General features: G+C 34.0%; 1 protein-coding gene across 1 annotated transcript in view; it reads left to right on the top strand.

Annotated features, from left to right (window-relative positions):
* SYNE2 (spectrin repeat containing nuclear envelope protein 2) overlaps positions 1–26,319 on the top strand; it is a 389,516-nt gene that overhangs the window by 255,493 nt on the left and 107,704 nt on the right. Inside the window, exons 69-80 of the mRNA XM_051973670.1 lie at positions 3,469–3,651; positions 5,798–5,920; positions 6,822–6,943; positions 11,458–11,596; positions 13,812–13,943; positions 15,428–15,580; positions 15,696–15,905; positions 16,624–16,725; positions 17,093–17,212; positions 19,757–19,957; positions 21,596–21,769; positions 26,127–26,258. Of these exons, the coding sequence (XP_051829630.1) occupies positions 3,469–3,651; positions 5,798–5,920; positions 6,822–6,943; positions 11,458–11,596; positions 13,812–13,943; positions 15,428–15,580; positions 15,696–15,905; positions 16,624–16,725; positions 17,093–17,212; positions 19,757–19,957; positions 21,596–21,769; positions 26,127–26,258 (1,791 nt within the window). The remainder of the gene's footprint in view (positions 1–3,468; positions 3,652–5,797; positions 5,921–6,821; positions 6,944–11,457; positions 11,597–13,811; positions 13,944–15,427; positions 15,581–15,695; positions 15,906–16,623; positions 16,726–17,092; positions 17,213–19,756; positions 19,958–21,595; positions 21,770–26,126; positions 26,259–26,319) is intronic.

The raw sequence follows: 26,319 nt of genomic DNA on the forward strand, positions 1-26,319 counted from the left end.
AATTGTCATACATAGATTTTTTTTTAATCAAGAACATAATACTGGATAGAAAAGTGTGGGCAAATTTGCCAAAAAAAGAAATCCAGGGAAACAGTTGATCCTTTGTCTTGTTTTCAAGTGTGTCAATTGCTGTAGGAGGAATTTAGATGTTAGGAAGGGCAGGTTTGTCAAAAGGACCAGACTGATTAATAATAATAATAATAATAAGAGTTAATATTTACATAGCACTTATTATGTGCCAGAATGGATCTGGATCTGGATCTGGATAATGGAATGTTAATTCCATAGGAATTAATAGTGTAATATCACAGGCAAAAAAACTAACTTGCGCTTAGTCTACATTGAGAAATTTAGTATCCAGAAGAAGGAGATGATAGATCCATTATATGCTAGTCAAACAGATCAACAAAATTGTCTTGAGCATTTTGTTCTATTCTATATATCATAACCTAGAAGAATTGAAGTGTGTGTGTTCAGACAAATAAGGCCAGGATAGTGAGGAGCTTCAAAACCATATTTACATGGGTTAAGTTTAAGGAACTGGGAATTTTTATCTCAAAGATATGGAGATGTTGGAATAATGATAAAAATAAGAGCTATCCTTTATGTAGTGGTTAAGGTTGGCACAAAGCGTATTACATGTGCTATCTCATTTGATCCTCACTACAACCTAGTGAGGTTGGTGCTGTATTCCCATTTTATAGTTAAGGCAATGGAGCTGTAGTAGGATAAGTGACTTGCCCAACGTCTTCCATGAAGCATAATTTGAAGAGGTTTTCCTGACTGTATCCAGCATTTTACTGTATTTCTCGACTGAAGCAATTAAAGATTATCTTTGCTCACTGGGTTTAAGCCCAGTAACTCTAATTGTTCTGGAGTTACAACACCCTTTCTAATAGATGAAGAAAGCAATGAGATGTCCCCTGTCGCTAAGACCTCTCCTCTCAAGGCTAAAAAGGCTTACTTCTTTCAGAGGAGTCTGAAATGCTTGTGGTCCTCAGAGGTCTCACCGTCTTTGTTGCCTTCCTTTGGAAATGCTCTACTTTATAATTATCTTCACACATGTCACTCAAAATTGAGCGAGTGAAGTCAGTGAGCAGTTATCGAGTGCTGACCAGGTGCTGGGCACTCTGCTAATCATAAATGGTTTTATGAATCATTTAAACAGGGCAGACCACAGTGAAATTCTGCTCTGTTTGGGATCCATTTTAAACTGCGATGACATAGCTCCTTGAATTCATAGGATCATAGGACTTAAGGTTGGAAAGGACCTCTTTGGCCAGCTAGTCTAACTCCCCATTTTGCAGAGTTAAAAAAAACAACTGAGACTCAAAGACATTAAATAACTAATACACAGTCTCCCAGGGAGCAAGTAGCAGGATTTAGATTTGAACTTTGGATCCAAATCAAGAGCTTTAAAAATTATTTTGCCAAGAGAAAGACCAGAACCCATCCAGGAAACCATTGATTGGCAAATCGTTGGCACTATCATGTATGTAGTTCAAGATTAGAAAGTGATATGATTTTATCAGCCCCATCTGCTTTGCCACTGTCCTTCAAGGACTATGGGACCTTCCCATCTGACTTGCAGGTGAAATCTCCCACACCTGTGAGCTCCATAACAATGTGATTTCTTTGAGAGAGGACTGTCTTTTTCATTTGATCCTCATTGTTTTGAACATAGTTAATTGCTTAATAAATACTTTTTCCTTCATTCACTTGGGAACCATAAAGATTAAGTTAATGTCTTTGGCCATCAATATTCCCTCAAAGAGTTATATCATATATTGCAACTACTTTTACATGAAGCACTCAAAAAGAAGTCTACTTTTAAAAAGCTAAAAAAAATTAAATATAATAAATACTTATTAAGTATCTGTTTTACTATCTTGATCTATACTATGGGACTATCACCTACTAGGCACTCTAACTGAACTTCTCTAAGCTGTGTATTGTATTTGAGAACTACTGGAATTTTTATAGCAGCCTCAGAGCTATGCTGGGGTCTCAGGTTGCTGCTGCCGCTGGTATATACCCTGGAGCATAGCTAGTTGGCATGGCTGCTTGGTTTCCTAGCTCCCAGGAGGTTACAAACCTGATCTGTTGAGTAGAAATACAGTAGCTCAAGAGGAGACTAACCAAGCTGCGTTATTTTTAGGCCTCTGTGCTTATGTCATCAGAAAATACATCAAGTTTCCAGTCTTTCTTTTTTTCCTAGGGTCTTTCTGTTATTTTGAATACTTATTTTGTTTGAAAGAGAAAAGGCTCATGATAATGAGAAAGAACCTTCCTAGCTTTGAAGAATCTTGTATGGGAAACAGCTGATCCTTTGTCTTGTTTTTAAGACAATTGTTAATTGCCGTAGGAGGAATTTAGATGTTAGGAAGGGCAGGTTTGCCAAAAAGACCAGACTGATTAATAACAATAATAGTTAACATTTGCATAGCACTTATTATGTGCCAGGCCCTATGCTAAATGATTTACAATTATCCCCCTTTGCCGGAGGAATTTTGTGTGTGGGCGTGTGTTTATTGTTGTTTAGTTTCTGTTTCCTTCCAACTTTTGTGACCCCATGTGGAGATGTCTTGGCAAAGATACTGGAGAAATTTGCCATTTTCTTCTCTAGCTCATTTTATAGATTAGGAAACTGAGGCAAACAGGGTTTGCCCGAGGTCACGTAGCTAGTGAGTGTCTGAGACCAAATTTTAATTCAGGTCTTCCTGATTCCAACCTCTCCGCTTTATCTATTGCCTATAAGTGTGTGTGTGTGTGTGTGTGTGTGTGTGTGTGTGTGTGTGTGTGTGTGTGTGTGTGTGTGTGTGTGTGTGTGTGAGAGAGAGAGAGAAAGAGAGAGAGAGAGCGAGAGCGCATGTATATATAAATGTGTGTATATACATCCCATATATTCAGAAAGCAACAGAGACAGAGGTTAAATGATTTGACAGGGTCACACGGGTAGGAAATAGCTTGAGATCTGAACTCAGTTCTTCCTGATTGCGAGTTCAGTGATCTATCTACAGTGATTTACTATCTATCTACTAATTAACTTACTGTACTACTACTTAGCTACACTGGTTTTTTACAGTAGTCTGTATGAGTCCTTTTAACCTCAGTTTCTTCATCTGTTAGAATTAGGACATTGGTTGAGATTATCTCTTATGTCCCTTCTAAGTAATTAATTAATTCTGGCTAATAATTCACTATCTATGTAAAACTGATTTTTGAGAGCTACTAGAATGTGTTGTCAGTGGTACTTGAGGAATCTTTCTTTAAAGTTTTAAGGAAACTTGCTGTTGGGGCTGATTTTATCAGAAGCAGAGGAATAGATGATAGGATTGCTCAAGGCCCTTGATGTCCTTATCCATATTAAAATGCAATCAAATAAATTCAGCAAATCTGAGCAAAGTGGAGATGGAATTTCATGAAGAATCTAAAAATGAAAAATCAGCATTTTTTTTTTCTTTTTAGGCTATGTTAACAGAGATTGAGCACAAAGTGTCTTCCTTATTGGAGAATTGCAAAGATCAGGGACTAGGAAATAGTGGAAGCACCCAACAAGAGGCGGAAATGCTTTCCTTGAAATTAAAAGCTGTGAAATGTAATTTGGAGAAAGTCCAGGTGATGCTTCAGGACAAATACAGTGAAGAGCAGGTAAAATAGACATGAATGTATTGGTAACCATAATTGATAAGCCTATCAGGAAAAAAAAAAAAAAGAAACCCTCTGATTTATGAGTCAACTCCAAGTAAAAATAATGTTAGTGAAGGAGATTCTTTAGTACTCCAAATGGTAAGTATGAAACAGAATATTAACTTAATGGTTTATTTTTACAATGTAATTTGTCTTCAGATGTCATAGCAAGGTCTGTCTCAAACATTGTCCTTAGAGTGAACTCAGTGATAACAGCATTGGCAATAATTATTGGTATTAAATTCCTTAAAGTTTCAACAGATTTGCCTCTCCTGTTTCCTCAAGTATTTTTATAATTTGCTTCTAAGTGTTATCAACATAATGTATACTTGGGTTAAGCAACTTGCTTTACTTCTAAAAACGTATGTATATCCAATACCTTTTGGGGTATTAAGATAAAAAAAATAAGACTAGGCAATAGCTCAAAACAATACTTCTGTGCCTTTTAAATTCATTTCAACAGAATTCAATCCAGAATTCACAGAATTCTTGAAATTCATAGAATGTCTTTCTTATTAGAAGGAACTATGCCATATGTAGAGCAAAAATTTAATAGTATGGGGAGCTCCTTCAATGAGGACATTCCCTTCACCCAATGCTGCAACTAATAATTTCAGAAGGATCAATGAGAAGTTGAAGAACTTATCTAGGATCACAGAGTTAATTCAAGATAAATCTATATTTCAATTAATCAATAAACATTGATTAAGCACCTACTATGTGCCAAGCACTGTGCTAAGCACTGGGGATTAAATTAAAAAAAAAAAAAAAAAAAGAGGCAAAAAAGCCATCAAATTCTTCTATGTTATTGTTCTTTAATCAATTAGTTGTGTCTGACCCTTCATAACCCCAGTGGAGGTTTTCTTGGAAAAGATACTAATTTGCCATTTCGTTCTCCAGCTCATTTTACAGGTGAGGAAACTGAGGCAAATGGGGGAAGTGACTTAACCAGGGTCACACAACTACGTATCTGAGGCTGGATTTGAACTCATATCTTCTTAACGCCAGGCCCAGTACCCTATCTACTGACCCACCTAGATGTCTCCTAGTATTTGTTCTGCTGTATAAAGGAGGAGCACCAGAACCCTGATCTGGTCTTTCCTCCGTGCATTCACATGACTGGAAGCTCCTATCCTTCACATCTCAGCTCACAGTCTCTTACACAAACTCTTTGACAACTTTTAACACATTCTTTCCTCACTGTCACCTCCAGGAAGTCACTTAACCTTAAAATGAGGGTTATAATAGCACTTAAACTTTATAGGATTATAGTGGTTTGCACAAGATAATATATATAATAAAGTACTTTGCAAATGTTTAAAGCTTGATGGAAATAGTACTTTTTAAAAATTAGTATTCCTCACAACCTTTTATAATACATACAGGCTCACTTCCACCACCAAACTTTTAATACCAGCTATGAAGGTACTTGCCAATGTTTCCTAAATGGCCCTGGGATATACCTGGCCACAGAGGACCTCTTTGTATTCCTGTAATTATAGATTCACAGCTGTACCTTTCCTATCACTTGCCCAAGATTCTTAGCACCTGCCCTCAGAGAGCTCAAAGTTTATTTAAGAAGTCTGTTACCTAATAGATTTCTGGTCTATCTGCTAAGTTTATTTGTTTTTTGTTTTTTCCAATTTCATTCTTTTCTGATTTATCTTCATGGTAAATTTAAATTCATATGTTCTACCAGTAATTTCTTTCTTATTTTTTCTTTTTGCTTCTTTGTCTTTTTTTGTTTTGTTTTGTTTTGGATTTAAAAGAAAAAAAGAACAGGAACTTCTATTCCTAGTAAATCCACTCACAAAAATTAGGTGGAATAGGAGAAAAAGTTACCATTTTATGGAATGAGTTGATTTTTTTAAATGCCATGAAGTAAGCACATTAATTTAAATCAGAATAATAAAAATGTAGTAAAGTTTTTTTTTCTTGCATTAAATAGTTCCATTAATAAATAGTTGGAGTATTTCATTCTGTGTAAGTGAATAATTTGTCATTATATATATATATATATATATATATATATATATATATATATATATATATATATATATATATATATATATTTTTTCTCCTTTTTTTTTTTTTTTTTTTTTTACAGCGAAGTAACACTCCAAAGAAACCTTCAGAGGATCAAAAAGTCTGCCAATCTGACAGGTTTCCTATATTTCAATCAACTGTGTTTGAAAGCCCACTCTTCAGCCGACAAAAAAGTTTTCAACAGGTAATTTTAACCTTTACACAAAACAATGAAGCACACAAATACTCTTTTCCACATGAAATGGTTCTTTTTCCTTTAACTCTGAAACTGGTATTATTATCTGTCACTTAGGGAAGATGGGTCTATCTGCATGTTTGCCCAACTAATTAGATGGCACAAAAGAACAAGTCTTGGTTCTGGAGGCAGAAAGCCCTAAATTCAATTTCAACATCAAATACATATATTTGTGACTTTATGCTAGTCACCTAATGTCTGCGTGCCTCAGTTTCTTCATCCATGAAATTGGAATTGCAATAACCCTACTATCTAGAGTTATTATGAAAATCAAGTAAAATAATATTTAAGTTCTTCAGTACCTTAAAGAACTATATGTAAATTTTATTTATTATTATTATTATTATTTTGTCTCATGATTAATAATTTCAGTTATATCTTTGATAAATTCTGCTATCTGTTTTCTTTAGTGCTAGAATATCTGTTATTCTGTTTCTTTATTCTTTGGTTACTGTGTCATTTAATGTAAACTGAGCCAATATCTCCAAGAGAAACTTTTTTAATGTGGTTATTTTCTTGCTTTCCCCCTTCCTCAGTATTGCATTGATTAAAATGAGTTGAAATTAGTTAAAATTCATTACAGTGAATAAATGTATATTCATATATATGCTATTTCAAAAAAAGATTGGCACAACAATGCATGTGTGTTTCAGATGAATCTTGGAGGGGTTTATGGTGGGGGAATCTTCATAGATTATAAGCTACTTAGGAACTAATTCATATAACTAAGAATTGGTTCAGAATTTTATTATCCCAGCAGCATTAAAAGAATAAATAAAGGAAAAAGGCACACTATAAATACATGACATTTGTGACTAATGTAAATGTTTTCATTTTTGTTTATTCATAGCCCTCAGAGTTAGAACCAGGTGAACAGAAGGATCTTATCAAGTTCATTGAAATTAATGCTGAGAAAATGTGGCATCAACTGGATCAACAAGATGATTGTAAAACCCAGGAATCACTTGTAAGGTATAAACTTTTTAAATCATTGGATTTGAATAAACTCACAAATTAAGTATGATAAAATCCAGGCTTGGTGGGGCTTTGGGTATACATTATTGTTATTTAAATCTGTTCACTCTTTCTAGAAAAGAATTTGGTGACATACAAGAGCCATGAAATTAGTCTTACCTTTTGGCGTGCATGCACACGTGTGTGTGTGTGTGTGTGTGTGTGTGTGTGTGTGTGTGTGTGTGTGTGTGTGTTTGGGGGAAGGTCTGGATCTGTAATGTTATTATTGTGAAGTTTTTTCCTCTTTTTCTGCACTGATGCACATCAGCAATTTCTACAGCAATCATTGCCTTAAAAGGTTGTTTTGAGCAAGGAGAGAAGTTAAGTGATTTCACAATTAGTATGTATGAAAAGCAAGATTTGAATCCAAGTCTTTCTGGCTTTAAGGTATAATAGATAAGGCTCTAAATTTGTAGTCAGGAAGACCTGAGTTCAAATCTAACTTAGAAACTCGATATTTGTGTGCAAATGGCAAACAGCTTAACTTCTCTGTGCCTCAGTTTCCTTATCTGTAAAATGAAGGATTGGACTTGATGCTTATTTTTTTTAAATATTTTTATTTAAAGTTTTGTATTCCAAATTCTATCCCTCATTTCCTCCTTCATCTTTCCCCCCAAAATAGTAAACAATCATGTATAGATTTGCAATTATGTATAACATTTCTACGTTAGTCATTTTGTACCAAAAGACTTGAATAAAAGGAAAAAATGAAAGAAAGTGAAAAATAGCATGCTTCAATCTATATTCGAACATTATCAATTCTTTCTCTGGAGGTAGATAGTATGCTTCTTTATTAGTCCTTTGGAATTGACTTGGATCATTGTTTTGCTGAAAATAGCTAACTCATTCAGAGTTATTTAAACAGTATTGCTGTTATTGTGTACAAGTTTCTCCTGGTTCTGGTCACTTCATTTTGTATCAGTTCATGTAAATCTTTCCAGATTTTTCATCTTGCTTGTCTTTTCTTATAGTATAATCATATTTCATTATGATTATATAGCTTGTTTAGCCACTCCCCCAATTGATGTATATCCTTTTGATTTCCAGTTGTTACCCACGACAAAAAGAACTGCTATATTTTTGGATGTCTTTAGGATATAGACTTAGAAATGGTATTGCTGGATCAAAGAGTATACACAGTTTTATAACTTTTTGGATATAGTTCCAAATTGTTGTTCAGAATGGTTGGATCAATTCATAATTCCAGGTGTATTAGTGTCCCAGTTTTACTACATCCTCTCCAATATCCAACATTTTCCCCTTTTGTCTTTCTTTTTGAGAGATGTGAGGTGATATCTCAGAGTCGTTTTAATTTGCATGTCTCTAAGCAGTATCAATTTAGAATATGTGATCATTTGATTATGAATATCTTTGATTTCTTCACTTGAAAACTTTCTGTTCACATCTTTTCATCATTTATCAATTGTATTCTTATAAATTTGACTCATTTCTCTGTGTATTTGAAAAATGAGGCCTTTTTCAGAAATTGTTGTTACAAAACATCTTTTTCCCTCAGTTTTATCCTTTCCTTATGATTTTGGTTACATTCATGTTATTTGTGCAAAAAAATTTAACATTATAAATAAAATGATTTTGTAATGTTCTCTATATTGGCAGTGGTTTTAAAAAGAAAAAAAATATATAAAGATATGTATAGCTGAATTGTAACTAAACAGCAAAAAATTTAATTCTTTAAATTCTGAACTGGCTGAGGAATCAGTTAAATAAACGTTAGTAATAATCCTTGTGAAATAACATTTAATTGTGTAAGTGGAAAATATACTTGATTTGACCTAGATTTTCACCTAATTCTGATTCTTTCTACTTATGTGAGCTTGAGTTGATAACTTCCCTTCTTTCATATAGCTTTTTTGTACATTGTTATTGCATGGTGTATCTGGTGAGCTTCTTAAGAGCAAACACTGTCTCATGTACCTTTCTTTGAATCCATAGTGCTTAGTACAATGTAGCTCCATAATAAATATTTATTGATTTATTGATTCTCTGGACTTTATCTGGAAAATTCTCATTTGTAAAATATAACAGCTGAAAGAAGTAATGCTTTATCTACTGTTATGTGCTTTTTAGAGCCCTCAAATTGGGGTGCCAAAATATATGGTCTTAGTGGAGGAGTGAAGAAGGTAGGAGACCCATGAGGATGGTGGAAACATGGAGTCCATTTATTCTAAGTTCTTTCACCCTTTACCCTTATATTAACTAAAGCAATACTGTGTACATGCTAACTATATACTGCACACATGGGACTACATAAACAACTTGCTATTGTATGTAGCTTGCCACCTGGTATCGCTCTTTTCCACCTGGTATCACTCTGCTTCAGTTACAACACTGGTTGTCACTGTCTCCTGACTTCTTATCAGGAAGGGCAGATGGGGAACAGGTTCCCTCTGGACTGAAGGGTCTTATACCTCAACCAGAGTTTCCCCACTATCTGTGGCCTTCTACAATCTGCCATAATAAAGAATAATTTTTAAAAAGATTTGAATTCAATTAACAAATATTTATTAAGTATATGCTATGTGCACAGCATATAAAATATGGAAGAATATATAGAATTGTGAAAAATTATTAAATGTGGTTAAAAGGGCTGGGCTTAAGACTTTGGAACATCTAGATTCTAGTCCTCCAACTGACAATTATCAAGTCACTTAACCTCTTAGTGGCTCCAGGCAAGTATCTGAGATAAAGTTTTTTGGAAGAGTTGCTGATTTATAGTGATGGGGAAAGGCAGTTCACTTCATCAATAGGAACAAAATAAGACAAAAATATCAAAAATTTGTATAAAATTATGAAGAAAAGCCCCAGTAAAGAAGAGCAGATACTGACTACAACAATGTAAAAAAAAAACAAAAAATGACGAGCTATAGTGTGTACAAATGGTGACCTGGATGTTAAGAGGACTAGACCTATTCCATTTGAGGTTAATTTGAAATAACTAGCAACATCTAATCTATTGTGAAAGATACTTAGAGATTACATTTTAGTAACTTCAAATATCTGAAGGATTATCATGTGGAATTGAGATTAAGGCTGCTCTGCTTGTCTCATAGGGAGAACTTAAAACAGTAGATAAAAGGATAGAAAAAAAGGTAGAGAGCTTGAAGGGACATCATTTTATAGATGATTTGTCCAAGATTCCAGTATATTCAGCTATTAAAATGCACAGCTGGGTTTGAAACTCGGATCTTCTAAGGAAAAGGTTGGAAATAATGCAGGAAAATTGAAACACTAATGCATTGTTGATGGTACTGTGAATTGATCCAGCCATTCTGGATAGCACTTTGAAACTATGTCCCAAAGCTATAAAACCACGCATCCCCTTTGACCTAGCAATATAAACCCTAAATCTGTATCCCAGAGATTAAAAAAAATAAAATAAAGGAAAAGGACCTTTATGTACAAAAATACTTGTTGGAGTTCTTTTTGTAATGACAAAGAATTGGAAATTGAGAGGATATTCATCAATTGAGGAATGGCAAACAAATTGTATTATATAATTGCGATGAAATAATATTATACTGTAAGAAATTACAAATAGGATACTCTCAGGAAAATCTAGAAAGATTTACATGAATTGATGCAAAGTGATGTGAACATAGCCAGGAGAGCATTGTACACAGTAATAGCAATTTTGTATGATGGTCAATTATGAATAATGACTAAGCTTTTCTCAGCAATACAGACATCCAAGACAATTATGAAGGACTTATGATGAGAAATGGTATCTCCAAAGAAAGAACTAATAGAGTTTGAATGCAGTTTGAAACACACTTTTTTGACCTCAGTTTTCTTTTATAATATGACCAATATGAAAATAATTTTGTCTGAATGCACATGTATAACTTGCATTAAATTGCTAGCTTCTTAATGTCAGGGAGGAGAAGGGAAGAGGGAATTTGGAACTCAAAATTTTACAAAAATAATGCTAAAAATTATTTTTACAATTGGGGAAAAATAAAATTTTAAACACATACTCACACACACATCAGTAAAGCACTGATTAATATTCTCTCTATATTCTTGATTTGTAGGAATATGTGATATTTTAAAAAGATGAATTGAACAGTAATTCATTGTGTAAATTTATTGGTAAAATGGAAATAATACTTGTATTCTTTATCTCACTGAGTTGATGTGAAGAGAAAAGTGTTTTGCAAATTTGAAAGTGCTGTATCAGTTATTAATGGCAGTTTTTAGCAAGTAGCTGGTGAACTTTTTTAAATTTAAAAATATGCATCAGCTTATTCTAGCATAAAGGAGATGAAGCACAAATAAACAAAATAAAATTGTTCAACAGTGAATTGTGTTGTGATTGGAGTAATTTGTATTGACAAAGTGCCTTGGATTTTCTTTGAATATTCCTTTGAACAAAATGACTTCTAGAAGAATGTGCCATGTAGCATAAAACTTTACATATCAATTGTTTTCTTATCTTCTGCTTTTTTCAAAAGTTCTGGAGCATCTCACTCTAGAAATGGATCCCCAGCATCATTTCTACCATCTCAGGAGCAAAGTGAAGACAAATGGCAATATTTGCTTCAGGAGCTATCAAAGATGAAGCTGCCTTTGCCTGAGTCTGTGGATGATCAGGTCAGTCTGAACCCCAAGCACAATGCAGCCCTTGTCAAGATGTGGGCACTGTCCTTTCTAAAGCAAGTTATTTCCTAAAAGAAAAGTTAGTGAATTGTTCATAGTTGAATAGGAGTTCTTTGTAACCATCCAACTTAAATGAAAATCTTTGCAGGGAATTTATCCCTGTCCTAGAAGAACTCACTCCAATTGTATGTAATTTTGACCTAAGTAACTGAGGGTGTTATACATCCCTATTTCAATTAATATAATGGAAGTGTAACATCCTCCTAAAGTGTTAAATGTCCAAGCAATATGGTTCTTGTGCCCTGTGATTATTATTATTATTTCTCTCCCTCTCTCTCTTCTCTTCTCTTCCTCCCCACATAGCTGACTGGCTGACCAAACTGAATGGCCACACCCAAGGGTTCCTTCCCTAACTTCTTCTGAAACTTCTCTAGCATTTCAAAGCCCAAGAGCTCTGGCCTATCAGTAAATTATTCTTTTCTTGATCCATTCAAAGAAGTTCATACCTCATAAAGAAATCACAGGGTATAAACCATCATGTTTATATCTTTGAAACTATTCCCAATCTTAACAGTGTTTGCATTACGTGGGACTGAAACATTTCTTTACATATATTGAGCCAGAAGTATCAGAAAGAAGACAGACTGAGTGAAAAGTTGTCTTTGCTCCCACTCACAGTTTCCTAGGACAGCTAGGTAAAGCAGTGGTTACAATGCTGGGCCTGGAGTCAGGAATCTTACAGCCTCAAGCACTTATTAGCTGTGTGACCCTGGACAAGTCACTTAACCCTATTTGCCTCAGTTTCCTCCTTTCTGAAATGAACTGGAGAAGGAAATGGCAAACGATTCCAGTACCTTTGCCAAAAAAATACAATTGGAGTCACAAAAAGGTTACTATACTTGAAAATGACTAAACAAAAACATAAGTTTCTTATGGCCATTCATTCATCCATCTTAGCTTTTTATGATAATCCCTGATGGATTCCTATTAAAATTGATATTTCTTCTCACCGAGATCTATGGTTTGAACCAGACTTGTTCAGAACTGAGGCTTAATCTCTCCATGTTACAAGTCCTGTTACATGTTTTTCACTTTTCCAGAGGCTTTTATCTCTGTGTTTAGATTGTGATTCTGTTTATAAGGACATTTTCCTATTTGGGGAACATTTAACACTAGATGTCAAATAGTTCTTCATCTACAACTTATGGTGCACTCTGAACTGTTTTATTTTTACACTACATAGTAAAATATGGAGACTCTGGGAGAATAAAGAAGAATCATTGCAGATAGAAAGCAGGTACTGTTCAGAGAGGTCTTCCTATCTGCATTGGTATGGGAAGTCCCCCTCCTCAGATTGAAAAAGTCCAGAAAAAGACCGACCAACATTCCCCTCCTCCCCTTTCCCCCACTCCCCCAGTCTCCACTCCCTGCCAAAAAAAAGATAGATTCTGAAGACAAAGTTGCTTCTATTTTTGTTATTTGTTATTTTTTTAATCCCAGTGCCTCGCATAATGCTTTACACATCCTAAGTGCTTATTTAATGTTTGTATATCTGAATTTAGTTCAGGCATCTGACTACACAAATGATTTCTTTCCTTTCCCATCATATTGTCCCCAAATCACCTTAATATCTTAGAGACCTAGAAACACTGAATAAAGTGCATTCATAATTACTTAAACACATTCTAAAATGTATATGCAAAGTGTTCTTAAATCTACAGTGTGCTTATCTCGATACCAAATTGGCTAGAAATGATCCTTTGTTAAAAATTAAGATGTTATTAATGTGTGATGACTCCACTAGAACAGTTTAATGACCCTGTAGCAGGGGAGTTCTTTACTTGCATACCTTGGCCTTATGTGAGCCTTACATGTATACCCTTCTATATGTACACCCTGGCCACGTATGATCCTCAGAAATGTCTTATTTATCCCAAAGATAGTAGGTGTATTTGTAAAAGAGTGCATTCAGTGTATTATTGCTCTTACTCTATAGTTTTTCTTACTCTCCAGTTCCATTAAATGCTTAATTTTTAAAAAATTAAGACTTTTCACTTAATTTTTAAAAAAAAATAGTTTTATAAGCAATAACAATGAATGAGAAAGATTATAGTATTATGCTGCATTGCCTCTCTTTTTTATTTATGTGTATATAAATATATCTATGCATTGCATATGTGTGTATTATGTATATCATGTTTCTTTACAGATTACTACAAATGTGAATTTTCTCCCTATGGTACCTCTACATAATGTTAACTCTCCAACAGTTGAAGAATTGAAAATTTATACTTCTCAACTTGAGGACTTAAGCCAAGAAGCAAATGCTCTTTACACCCAGGTAAGAAGTTGCATGATATACATTAATAATATAGGGGGTGGCTAGGTAGGTGGCTAGTCGAGAGATCGCTGGACCTGGTATCAGGAAAACCTGAATCAAATTTGTCCTCAGACATTTATTAGTTGTGTGACCCTGGGCAAGTCATCAAAGCCTTTTTGCCTCAATTTCCTCATCTGTAAAAAGTGAACTAGAAAAGGAAATGTCAAACCTCATCAGTATCTTTGTCAAAAACAACCCAAAAGGGGGTCATGAAGATTCAAACAAAACTGAAAAATGTGAATACTATTTCTTTCATATGGGGTGGAAAACAAGCTTTGGGCTACTGGGCAGGAAGGTAGGAAGTTGGGGTGGGAAGGGAAATGATAATAAAAAAATAATCTGAGGCATTTATATACTTACAGATAATCAGTTTATAAAAGACTGATCCCTTTTTATATCAACAGGACAGTGAGGATTGTCTGCTTCTTACAAACATACATATAAAGAGAACCCTGCAAGTTCTCCTTTTATGAATCCTTTTGCTCATCAAGGTTTAACTTGAAATGACATGTGTGCATGTGGTTAGGGAAATACATGTTAATTTACATCAGACCTTACAACAATTTTTAAGAAGCTTTATTAATTCTCAGATTTAACTTCAAGCAGTTAGATGGCACCTATCGCCTGGAGGTGGGAAGGCTTGAGTTCAAATCTGGATTTGGGCACTTGATAGGTACTGTAACTCTGAGCAAATCAATTAACACACTATGTGCCTCAGTTTCTTCATCTGTAAAATGGGGGAAATATTAGCACCTACCTTACCCACCCAATCTCCAGGGGTTGTCAGCAGGATAAAATGAGTTAATCTTTGTAAGGTGCTCAGTATATATTGTAAGCTATTGTTATTGTTAGTGTTGTTATTAGTATTATTTTCATTAGCTGCTTAGTGGTGCTGGACCATCACTAAGAACCCAGAAGTTCTGGCTTCAAGTTCTACCTCTGACACATACTGGCTTTGTGACCATAAACAAATCACCTAAATTTTCAATGCCTAAGCAACTCTCTAAGACTATAAATTACAAAAAGATGCCAACCTTTGTTGGCAGAGGGAATTAACTCATCCCTGTATTATACAGGTGTAAAACAGATTCTTTAGCCATTATTGTTGTTTAGTCATCTTCAGTCATATCTGACTCTTTGTGACCTCATTTGGAATTTTCTTAGTAAATTTCTTGGCAAAAAAATATTGGAGTAATTTGCCATTTCCTTTTCTAGCTCATTTTGTAGATGAGAAATTTAAGGCAAATGGAGTTAAATAATTTGTCCAGGGTCATATAACTAGACAGTATCTGAGGTTGGATGTGAACTCGGATTTTCCTGGTTCTAGACCCAGCACTCTGCTGTACCACCTACCTATTCTGTTTAACCATCAATTAATGTTTATTTCCTTAAACTTTCCTCAGATTTGAAACATATATATTTTTTACTTTCTTTTTTCAATTCAGGAAAATCTGACAGATGAATCCTCCGTAAATCTCAGTAAAAAAATATTTGATCTCCTTCTGAGTATTAGTCAGTGTTTAAGCATTGTGGAAGAGATACTCCAAACCTCTGGTCTCTCTAGAGAGGATGCTATTGTACAGCAGGCCCACTATGAGGTTAGTCTTTTCCCTGTACTCTATGTAGTTGTCATTATATGGCTCTGCTCAGCTTGGTGCATTTAGCAGCAGGCAGGCACTCTTCAGTGTTCCTTCTTTCCTCTCTCCCTTGCAGACCCTATCTTTAGAACTGCAAAAACTTCACTCAACTGTAACTAACAAAAAGGATGATCTTTTGAAACTGCTAAGTCACCCTGGAAAGAACTCCAATGTCTTTTTTGAGTGCTTTAATAACTTGCAAACACAACTTGAGCAAACTTGGACTGCAGCTGCTTCTAGAAGTCAATCCATGAAATCTGGGATAGACCATAATAGTGATTATCAGGTATTCGTCATTCATCATTCATTCATTCAAGAAACATTTTATTAAGGATTTACTATAAAAAACACTGGACTAGGGGGCCTGAGGAAATACAATGTTTAAATAAGACACAATTAACAATCCCATGAAGTCTTTATAGTCCCATAGAAGATAAGACAAAAATATAGTCATTTGTATGATGATCCAAATATGCTGTTATAAGTACATGTAAGGCACAAAATTTTTTGTCTGAGATTCAAGGAAGAAAGTCAGAAGCAACAGAACAAGAAAGACTTTTTGAAGGAGACAGCTTTTGAGTGGAATTTGGGCTATAAAAGACAGATAGGAGTTAGCAAGAAAAAATGCGGAATGGAGCAAACATTAGGGTCATGGTTGGAAGCTTAAAGTCTATAGATGGCAGCAAAAAGAAATAGAAGGGATGAGATGATTTCAGTTTGGTAATGTTTGTTTTAAATCTTATCCTATCCCACTTGAATTTGAGCTAATGAACTTTTTCCAAATTGTAATAGTTAAATGGGATGTGGAATTAAGAGTAACTATGATGATTTTCTTCTATGGAGGTCTTGAAAAAAGTTATGAGATAGTGTTTGACAAGGGCAGAAATTAACTCAGTTTTGTTCCATCTCAATTATTCTGCAATTTAAATATATGTTGTGCTAATATCACTATTACCTATAAGATTCACTTATTTTTTTCCTACAAATGCCTTTTTATCCTGCAGAATCAAATAAGGCAGTTGTATGACAAACTAATTGAGAAAAAATCTTTGATACAGCACTCCTTGAATGAAATTAGTAGTCAAAGTATTTCTGAACAACTCCAGGTAACAAAATCAAAAGTATCATTAAACTCCCTGAACCCTGAATATCTTAGTCATTAGGCCCATCTTGATTTAAATTCAACTCTTGGGGGGAAGGGGAGGGGAAGGAAAGTTTGGGGGGAAGGGGAGGGAAAGGAGGGTTTGGGGGGAAGGGGAAGGCTTCACTATTCTATGTTATCATTAAAATGAGTTTTGCATGACTACAATGTATAATCTGTATCAAATTGCTTGCCTTCTCAATGGGGGAAGGAGGGGAGAAGGAAAGAATTTAGAACTTAAATTTGAAAAAAAAAGTTAAAATTGTTTTTATATATAATTGGAGGGAGAAATAAAATATAAAGCTTAAAAAAAAATGTTATCTTTCCATTAGAAAGCAGATTTGTATGCTGTAAAACTTCAAGACTATGAGGTCCAGGTAGCAAAACTGAGAGATGAAGGGGAAAGACTTTATTTACCTTATGTTTTAATCCAAGAAGTATATAAATTGGAGGTAAGTATTCTAAGAGAAAAACTCACACTGATTGGATCCTCTAATCCATTGCTAGATAAACCTCAACTAGATCTACCCCCCCAAGTGGCAAACTTTTTCTTTATTTCTAATTACCCATCACCCTTTCTTCATCATCCACTACAAACTTTCTTCTCTCTCAAATCCCCAATTTCTTCCTTGCCCTCTCATCCTGCTCTCATCCCCTTTTTTACTCCCTTCCTCTCTTGCCTCCTGTTCTTCCCTCCATTTCTCATTTCTAGTCTGCCTCCCCTCCTCTCTCATTCAGTCAGCAGAGTCATTAAGACAGCAAGTAATTCAATTTCACATTTATCAACCCTAGTTACTCTGCTCCTCCCAACCTTCTCAATAACATGCTTGTTTCTATCTTGTCCTCACCAAACCCTCAATCTCTGTCAGTCTTTGTCTTTATTCCTTCCCATCATTATTCAAATCCTAGAAATAGTGAGCTCTTCTTGTTGTCTCTTCTTCACCTCCTCCACTTTCTAGAGTTTGACTTCTGTCTCCCTGCCACTTTGCTGGAATTGTTCTGCAAAGTCACCAATGCCCTCTTTTTAAAGTTTTCCTTTTCCCCAAACAGAAAAAATAGTCTTTCCTCATCCTCTTCGTTCTTTCGGCATTATTTAATACAAACAACCTACTTTTCCCCTTGTAAGTAACTTTTCTTCCTTTCACTTTTGGGATACCCACCATTTTACCCTCCATCCTATTTGACCTCTCCTTTGCTTAAGTCCTACTCACAAAGATTCTAACCTTACATTTCTTTTTTCCTGTCTTATATGTTATCTTCCATGAAAACCTCATCCACCCCATGGATTCAGTAATCATTTCTATGAAGAGGATTGCTATATCTCCATTTTGAGTTGCAACCTTCTGCCTTCTCCCCCTCCTTAAGTGTCAGTCCTATATTTTCAGTTCCCATTTGGCCACATCTCCGTGTTGAGGTTCTCCTAGCATCTCAAATTCCTTATGTCCAGAATAGAAATCTTCATATTTTTTCTAAAATCCACCCTTCTTTCCAACCTATCCATTTCTATTTATGGTGTAGTGCCTCTGCCTTACATTCATCCAGGCTTAGAATTTTGTGTAAAATAAATCTATGCAAACTTCGATTTATCAGTTCTTCCTCTGGATGCAGATAACACCTTCTTTAATATGTCATTTGTAGATAATTTGGGTATTTATAATAGTCAAAATGACTTATTTATTCAAAGCTGTTCTTCAAACTGTTGGGAAAAATGTATTTAAAAATTTTAGTGACTCTCCATTTCCTTCTAGAGTGAAATGCAAACTCTTCAGCTTTTCATTTAGTCTTTCTTGGCCTTATACCAGCCTATCCTTACAACATTATTTTATTTTATTTCTCCAGCTCCACAGAAGCAGAGACAGTATGACTAGTACTAGCACTGGAATTAAAAAGACATTATTTCAGGAGGATTATTTTCATAAGACAAACTCCATTTATTGACGACTTATGCTACACCTGCACTATTATCTCACTGTTTCCCAACTTTGGGCAGATCATTTAACCTCTCTCGGCTTCAAGGAAATGAACTATTTGGAAACTAAACTTATTTTCAGCTCTAAATCTACAACTATAAATCTTTATCCTACTTTATGTCTTTGGGCTCCAAATCCTGCCCTAAAAAGAGTTCTTAACTTACAGTGTATGAACTTTACATTATAAATATTTTGATAACAGTATTTTAATATGATTGGTTTTCTTTTTAATTCTATGTCTTTTACTTAATGCATTTAAAAACATTATTCTGAGAAAGGAGCCCATCATTTTTATCTGTCTTCTCAAGGGTTCCACAACACACAAAAAGATTAATGAGAGTTCCTTATTTAGCTTGACCCCAGAAGAATACCCTCTCTTTACCTTTTTAGATCATAGTTTTGGTCATGCTTTTTTCTATTCTGTTTTTCTGGGCTTGTTAATTGTTTTAATAATGAATACTTGTGAATAAGCCATCATATTCCTACCGCATTCTGGCTTATACTAGCTCTGGAACTATTCTCTATGCTTAGAACATTCTCCTTCCATATCTCTGCCAGTGCCTGGCATATAGAAAGAGTTTAATAAACGTTGTTTGCCTGAGTATTGAAATCCTCTTTCTTCAAGGTCTAATTTAAGTGCTTCCTTCTCCATAAGCTTTATCTGATCCTCCCAATTAAAAGTTACCTCAACCTCCTCAGATTTTTAATACCATTTTGTTTGGATCTCTCTTTTGTCCCTATCACATTTTGCATTGCATGTTTCTTATTTATGCTTAGATCTTATCCACACAAACTCTAGTTCCATTAGATTTTAAGTTTTTGAGGGCAGAGACTATCACTATTCATCCTTATATGTCTCATATAAACAGCATATCATGCACATAATAGGTATTTAATAAATATTTATTGAATTGAATAATAATGGGTAGCTAAAGGCTCTTGAATTGGCCCTTAATGGTTTTATTGTGTTGTGCTTTTAAAATAATATCAGTAAAAAGGTTGAAAACATTTGATTTATCTTTTTAGGATGTCCTCGATGATATGTGGGGACTTCTAAGAACCAAGAATGCCGAACTCAACAGCCCTTTCATCAGTGAAAGCCAACAAGAAGGATTGCTGCGGGGACTGGCAGAACTAGTGAATATTGGGAAAGAAAAACTTGGTCAGCACCAACGACAAGAAGTCAAAAATAAAGCTTCTTTACAGGTTCAGCTGCAAAATCACAAGGTAAAACTGTGAAAGTAATTTTGAGCAAGTTCTCTTCATTATCTATTTTTTTTTATTGAAAGCTCATTGTTGAAGGGGAGGTCTGAATCTCTACACAGAGCATCAGTCTTCCTGTTTATAAAAAAGAAACTTAAAATGTTGGTTTTGCCATAGTATATATCACATGTGCACACATGTGCATGCATGCATATACACATACATACACTCAAAAAACCCCACAGAAACTTATACAGGACTTATAGAATCAAGATCAAGAAAATTCTCTTCTAGGGTTTTGAATTTGAGCCAATTTATTCCTTTTTTTAATCTTGAAAATAACCAAGTCCATTCCCGTCTCCATTATCATGATTCCTAACTGAGATCAACATTTTGGATATTCAGAAGAGTTGTTTTTTTTTTTTTTTTTTTTGGTTTGTTTTGTTTTTTAGAACAGTCTTGCTTTCCTGCAGAACTATGGTATTCTTATGGAATGTGCTTAGCATTTTATTTTATTTTTAATTTTTTTTCAGTAGTAGTCTTTTTCCAAATACATGTAAATATAGTTTAACATTCATTTTTTTACATTCATTTTTGTAAGACTTTGTGTTCCAAATTTTTCTCCCTCCTTCTGTTACCTGCTCTCTCCCCAGATAGCAAGCAATCTGATATAGGTTAAATATGTGCAGTTCTTTTAAACATATTTCCATACTTGTCATGTTGTGCAAAAAAAAAAAAAAAAGACCAAATGGGAAGAAATCACAAGAAGGAAAAAAACAAATAAACAAAAAAATATGGAAATGCTATGCTTCGATCCCCATTCAGTTTCCATAGTTCTCTCTCTGAATGCAGATGGCATTTTCCATCCTAAGTCCATTGGAATTGCACATTGTTGAGAAGACCCAAGTCCACCCCAATTGATTATCACATAATTTTGTGTACAATGTTCTCTTGGTTCTGCTCACTTAACTCGGCATCAGTTCATGTAAGTCTTTCCAGGCTTCTATGAAATCAGCCTCTTCATCATTTCTTATTATGTCATGGCTATCCATGACATAATATTCCATTACATTCATATACTATGGTATTATAATATAGTAATATACTTATTCAACCATTTCCCAATTGATAAGCATCCATTCAATATCTAATTCTTTGTCACTACAAAAATTGCTTCTACAAACATTGTTGCACATGTGGATCTCTTTAGGATACAAACCCACTTGTGAGATTGGTGGATCAAAGAGTATGAACAGTTTTATATGTGATTAGCATTTTAAGTAGTAAGGACAATTGGAGTTCAGAGATTTATTGTCCTGTAGTCAGATTACATTTTTGTTTTTGTGTTGTTGTTAATGCTCAAATAATTTAGTTCAACGTATTATTATGTGAAAGGCATTGTAGTACTAAGTCTTGGGAATATAATGATAGCCATGACATAAATTGCTGCAAGGACGATTATAATCTAATTAGGAGGAAAGATACTCATAATGGTGACAATCAGACAAAGTGCTATTAAAATTTTGAAAAGATAGATTGTTTTCAGATGGGAAATATGGTCAGAAACTCTAAGGGTCGTTTTCATACAAATGTAAATTGTAGCTACACATAGCAGAAATGCAAACTTTAAATACTAAAAAACAAAACACTTGCTTTTCACAGGTTTTTTTCCAAAAGCTTGTTGCTGATGTCTTTCTGATCCAAGAATACTCTAAAAAAGCTCTGCCTTGTTTATTACAAAATAAAGAAAAATTTTGGGAAGATACGGTAAAAGAAATAAAATTGCTGGAGCAACAAGCTTATCAATATGGCACAAAACTGGAGAATCTGTTGCAGGTATGATGTTAAATAAGGATGAATCTATAAATAAGACTAGTTTGATCTTCAAAACTATTAATAATATTGCCAATTTTCTACTGTGGTAACTGAGTACTATATTTTAAGATATGGTTATAAGTGCATTCCATAACAGAGAATATGTAGTATAGCTGGGAAATGTGCCTTAGAACCAGGAAAACCTCAGCCCAAATCCTGTTCTGACACCGTGGCTGTGTCACTTGTGTCAAGACTAAATAACTCCCCAAGGTTATATGTTGTAGAGAAAGTACTGCTCTGCATTGGTAATCATTTACTCATCAGAGTTCTACTAATGAAATCACAAGTCTCTGAAAAAAATTTTAAATTACACTATTAATTTTTCTAATACTGAGCCTAGAATGACCAATTTTATATCAATGATGTATCAATGAAAAGAAAGTAATTTATCAATAGGCAACAGTTTAAAATTAGGAAAGAATAAGAACTCAGAATCTCTAATCCTGTTCGAACTGTGAATGCTACCAATCCATTGAGGATATCTTATTCACATTTTCACTGTCCTTCAGTTGTTGGGGTTTTTTTCATATATGAATTAAGAATGTTTGTGCTTGAATAAGCAAAATGAAGTCTTTTCGTTGTATTGGGTCCTGCTTCAAGAAAACACTCATTGTTCCTATGCCAAATCATATTTCAATTTTCTGGATCTTTAGGAAAGAAAGTTTAAAATGCAAAATAGTTATTAGCATACACAACTGTATAGTGCTACTGTAATATAGAGTTCATATAGTGTTGCTGTCAAGTTGTTTTGTATTTTTTGTGTATGACAGAACTTAACAATGTATATCATAGCCTATCTACAACTTGACAGATAAGTCTTAGAAAGCTGCAGAAAGCTGGAAGACATGAAATGATTTGTTGACATTCATCCTGTGGACCATAGCACAGTACATAGAGCAAATGCCTTGAAGTTAGGAAAAGCTGAGTTCAAACCTGGCCTTGGACACTTACTAGCCATGTCACTTAACTTATTTGCCTCATCTGTAAAATAAGCTGCAAAAAAAAGGTACTTAAAGTACCTTTACCAAGAAAATCCCGAATGGTATCACAAAGAGTTGGACATGACTGAAATGACTGAACAACTACTTTCTATTTCTAAATCTAGCAAACATTATGCTTCTTTTATTTGGACTTTGCTCAAGAAATCCTTTGTGATTCTGAGCATAGTCCATTTAATTTATTCTTACATTTTTCTCATTTCTAAATGATTACAACTTACAAATTGAACTCTTATCTTAGTATACAATGTGCATGTCAGTAACATGACTAATAAAGTGTAGTTTTATTTTTTGAAATGTTCACCATGTTCAGAGCTTCCTGATTCTATCCCATAAGTATTAATGAGATATATATATATATACACACGTGTGTGTGTGTGTGTGTGTGTGTGTGTGTGTACACCTTCACAGTGGCAAATATTGACTTACCTTGGAGAATCTTGTTAAAAGATTCATTGAATTTTACTACTTTATTTTTTCCAAGAAATGTGAGCACAAAAGCTAGTCATCTTTATATTGTTCTTCTTGCTTTTTTCTTCATTTTTACTTATTCTCATTATGATTATTGTAAGCCACTTAGTATTCTTTAAAATATTTCTTGTTTTTTGAGGCAAATTATGAAGCAACTCAATCAATTTCTTTATTTCAACAAGTAATCAACAAGTATCTACTTCTCTGAAACATGTATAAAATTTTCAGCTGCAACTTCCACAGACCTTCTGGTTTCACATATAGCAATTTTAATATCTATGTAGTTCAGCTACAAAAAACTTTGCTGACTTTTGGTCATGGGACAGAGATTTAACACTTAGAATACCAATAGTTAAATTGAAGTTTACAGATATTACAAATTATAAACATGTTAGATTATGTCCTATTCTCTCTTTTTTTTACTGTTCTACCATCATCAGTATAGAATTAGAAGGAATTCACACAAGACTGAAGATCATTTGTAATTTTCTGTGTTTCATGCATTATTGTAATTGGAGAATTCATCAATTAGTAACTAGCCTGCTATTTACAAACTTCTGAATTTATTTCAGCTGGTCTTTACTCAGACCATACTAAATAGTCTTCCAGTTTTATTGAACCAGCCAAAGCTTGCATTCATCTTGAACTGTCTTTAAAATAGTAGGGCCCCCTCCATGCCACAAGGAAACATCTTTGGTGAAGTCAATAAGCATAATACCATTTGTTTCAGGAATTGTGGTAGGCAGTGGGGATCCAAAAACAAAATAGAAATAATACTTGCCTTCAAGGAGTCTACATTCTCTTGGGGAGCTAGCATAAGTGAAGAATTTGTATTCTAGCCTATAATTAAAGGTTGCCACTGGAACTTTATGAGCAAGGGAATGACATAATTTGACCTATGCTTTAGAGATATTACTATAGTTGCTACATCATGGTTAATGCAATAACCCAGGAGTCCTCAAACTTTTTAAATAGGGTGCCAGTTCACTGTCCCTCAGACTGTTGGAGGGCCGGACTATAGTAAAAACAAAAACTTTGTTTTGTGGATCTTTAAATAAAGAAACTTCATAATACCGGGTGAGGGGGTTAAATGTCCTTAGCTGCTGCATCTGGCCCGCGGGCCGTAGTTTGAGGACCCCTGCATATGTATGAAAGAGGTGATAACAGCCTGGTCTGGGATAGAACTACATGAGTAGGAAAAAAGGGGATAAATATAAGAAATTAAAGAAAATATTTACATTGAGGTTTAAAAAATAAATACAAATAAATTTTCCTCCAGGATATATCACAGTCCTTGCAAAATTCACTCCAAACTCCTATAACATCTGTGTCTTCAGTGTTCTTCAATGAAAATTCATGTTGAGTTGTCTCCTACAGCATTACCTTAGCAACCAAATAAACTGGATATACCAAATCAAAAAAGTGAAAGAATATTTTAGAAGGATTTTCTTTAAAAAAAAAAAAAAAAAAAACTTGAGTAGAAAAAGAAAAGCAGGGTGAGAGCACTTAGAACATTCTGCTAATCAGAATATCTCATTCTCTAAGCACTTTAATTACTGTATTACAATTAGGTCCCTTGCCACTCAATGAAGTGAGAAAAAGATCTATCAAATAAGAGATTCAAGAATTGACCTTTTCTTATACTGAGTTTATAGCACATTAATTGTAATGAAGCCTTCTATAATTCTTTATACTCATCGAGATCCTGTTCACTGAATCTTTTTTCCTGTGCTTATGAGGTTCGGCAACTTGTCATTCTACCCCTCACCTATATTTTGAGGAAAGGATTTATGGTAGGGAAACAATAGTATGAATGTCAACTGACCAGCCACAATCAAAGTTTAAGTGGGAAGCAGGTTTTTTTTTAAAAAAAGGTCATACAGCACAATTCACTGAATAGTTGAAGACAACTGCTAAAAGTTGTTCCTTTCTCCTAAATATGAGGAACTTAAAATTTGTATATCTCTAAAATGTGTTTAAAATTTTCTTCATATATTATTAATGCAAAGGTGGATTCTGATGGCATGACTATTTTGGAAATATAACTCTGCATAATAAAGCAAATATAACCAACTTGTGGATTTAAACTTTAAAAAAAAAATCCTGTCTGAGAAGCAATTAAATTATCTTCCATTAAAAATAAAACATTTATTCCAGCAATACAGTGATACAAAACAATTCATTAGGACTTATGCTGAAAGGTACTATCCATCTCCAGAGAAAGAACTGGTAGAATCTGAATGTAGATAGAAGCATACATTTCCTTTACTTTCTTCATTTTTCTTGGGTTTTTGTTGTTGTTGTTGTTGTTATTTGTTTGTTTGTGTTTTCTTTCATAGAGTGATTTACATGGAAATGTGTTTTACATGATTATACATGTATAAATCATGTAAAATTGCTTGCTTTTTCAATGGGGAGGAAATATATTGAGAAAATTTGGAGTTCACAATTTGAAAAAATGTTAAAAATTGTTTTTAGATGTAATTGAGAAGGAAAATAAAATATTTAATAAGAATTTTTTAAGGAATAAAAATTTTAAGTTTTTCCCATCTCTGCTTTATCTTCTGCTTTTCAACCCATGACTCCAATGACTATTATGCATTGAATAAGATTCAAAATATTTTTTGCCATTCAAGACTTTTCACAATCAGAACAACAAAAACAATACTTAAAATACTTTTTTTAAAAATAGCATTTATAGGGATTCATTGTATTCTTTACACACTGGCTAACACTGATATTGACTTGTTTAGTCTATTAAAATTTTTATTCTAAAACTAATTTTATTTCTACTGTGATAACATTCTGAGAAAAAGACTTACTAATTTTGACTTTCTTTAATTCTCTAGGAATGGAAAGAATTTGATGAAAACTATGAATCCCTTGAAAAAGACCTGGAAATTCTTGGATCTTCCCTACCATCCACAAGTCTAGTAGAAGAAACAGAGGAAAGATTAATGGAAAGGATTTCATTTTATCAGGTATTTTTTTTTCTGCTTATATTTTCAAAAAATAAGATTATTCTCTCTTTTTTGGAAAGTG

Source organism: Antechinus flavipes, chromosome 2, assembly GCF_016432865.1.
Source record: "Antechinus flavipes isolate AdamAnt ecotype Samford, QLD, Australia chromosome 2, AdamAnt_v2, whole genome shotgun sequence".
Lineage (NCBI taxonomy): Eukaryota > Metazoa > Chordata > Mammalia > Dasyuromorphia > Dasyuridae > Antechinus > Antechinus flavipes.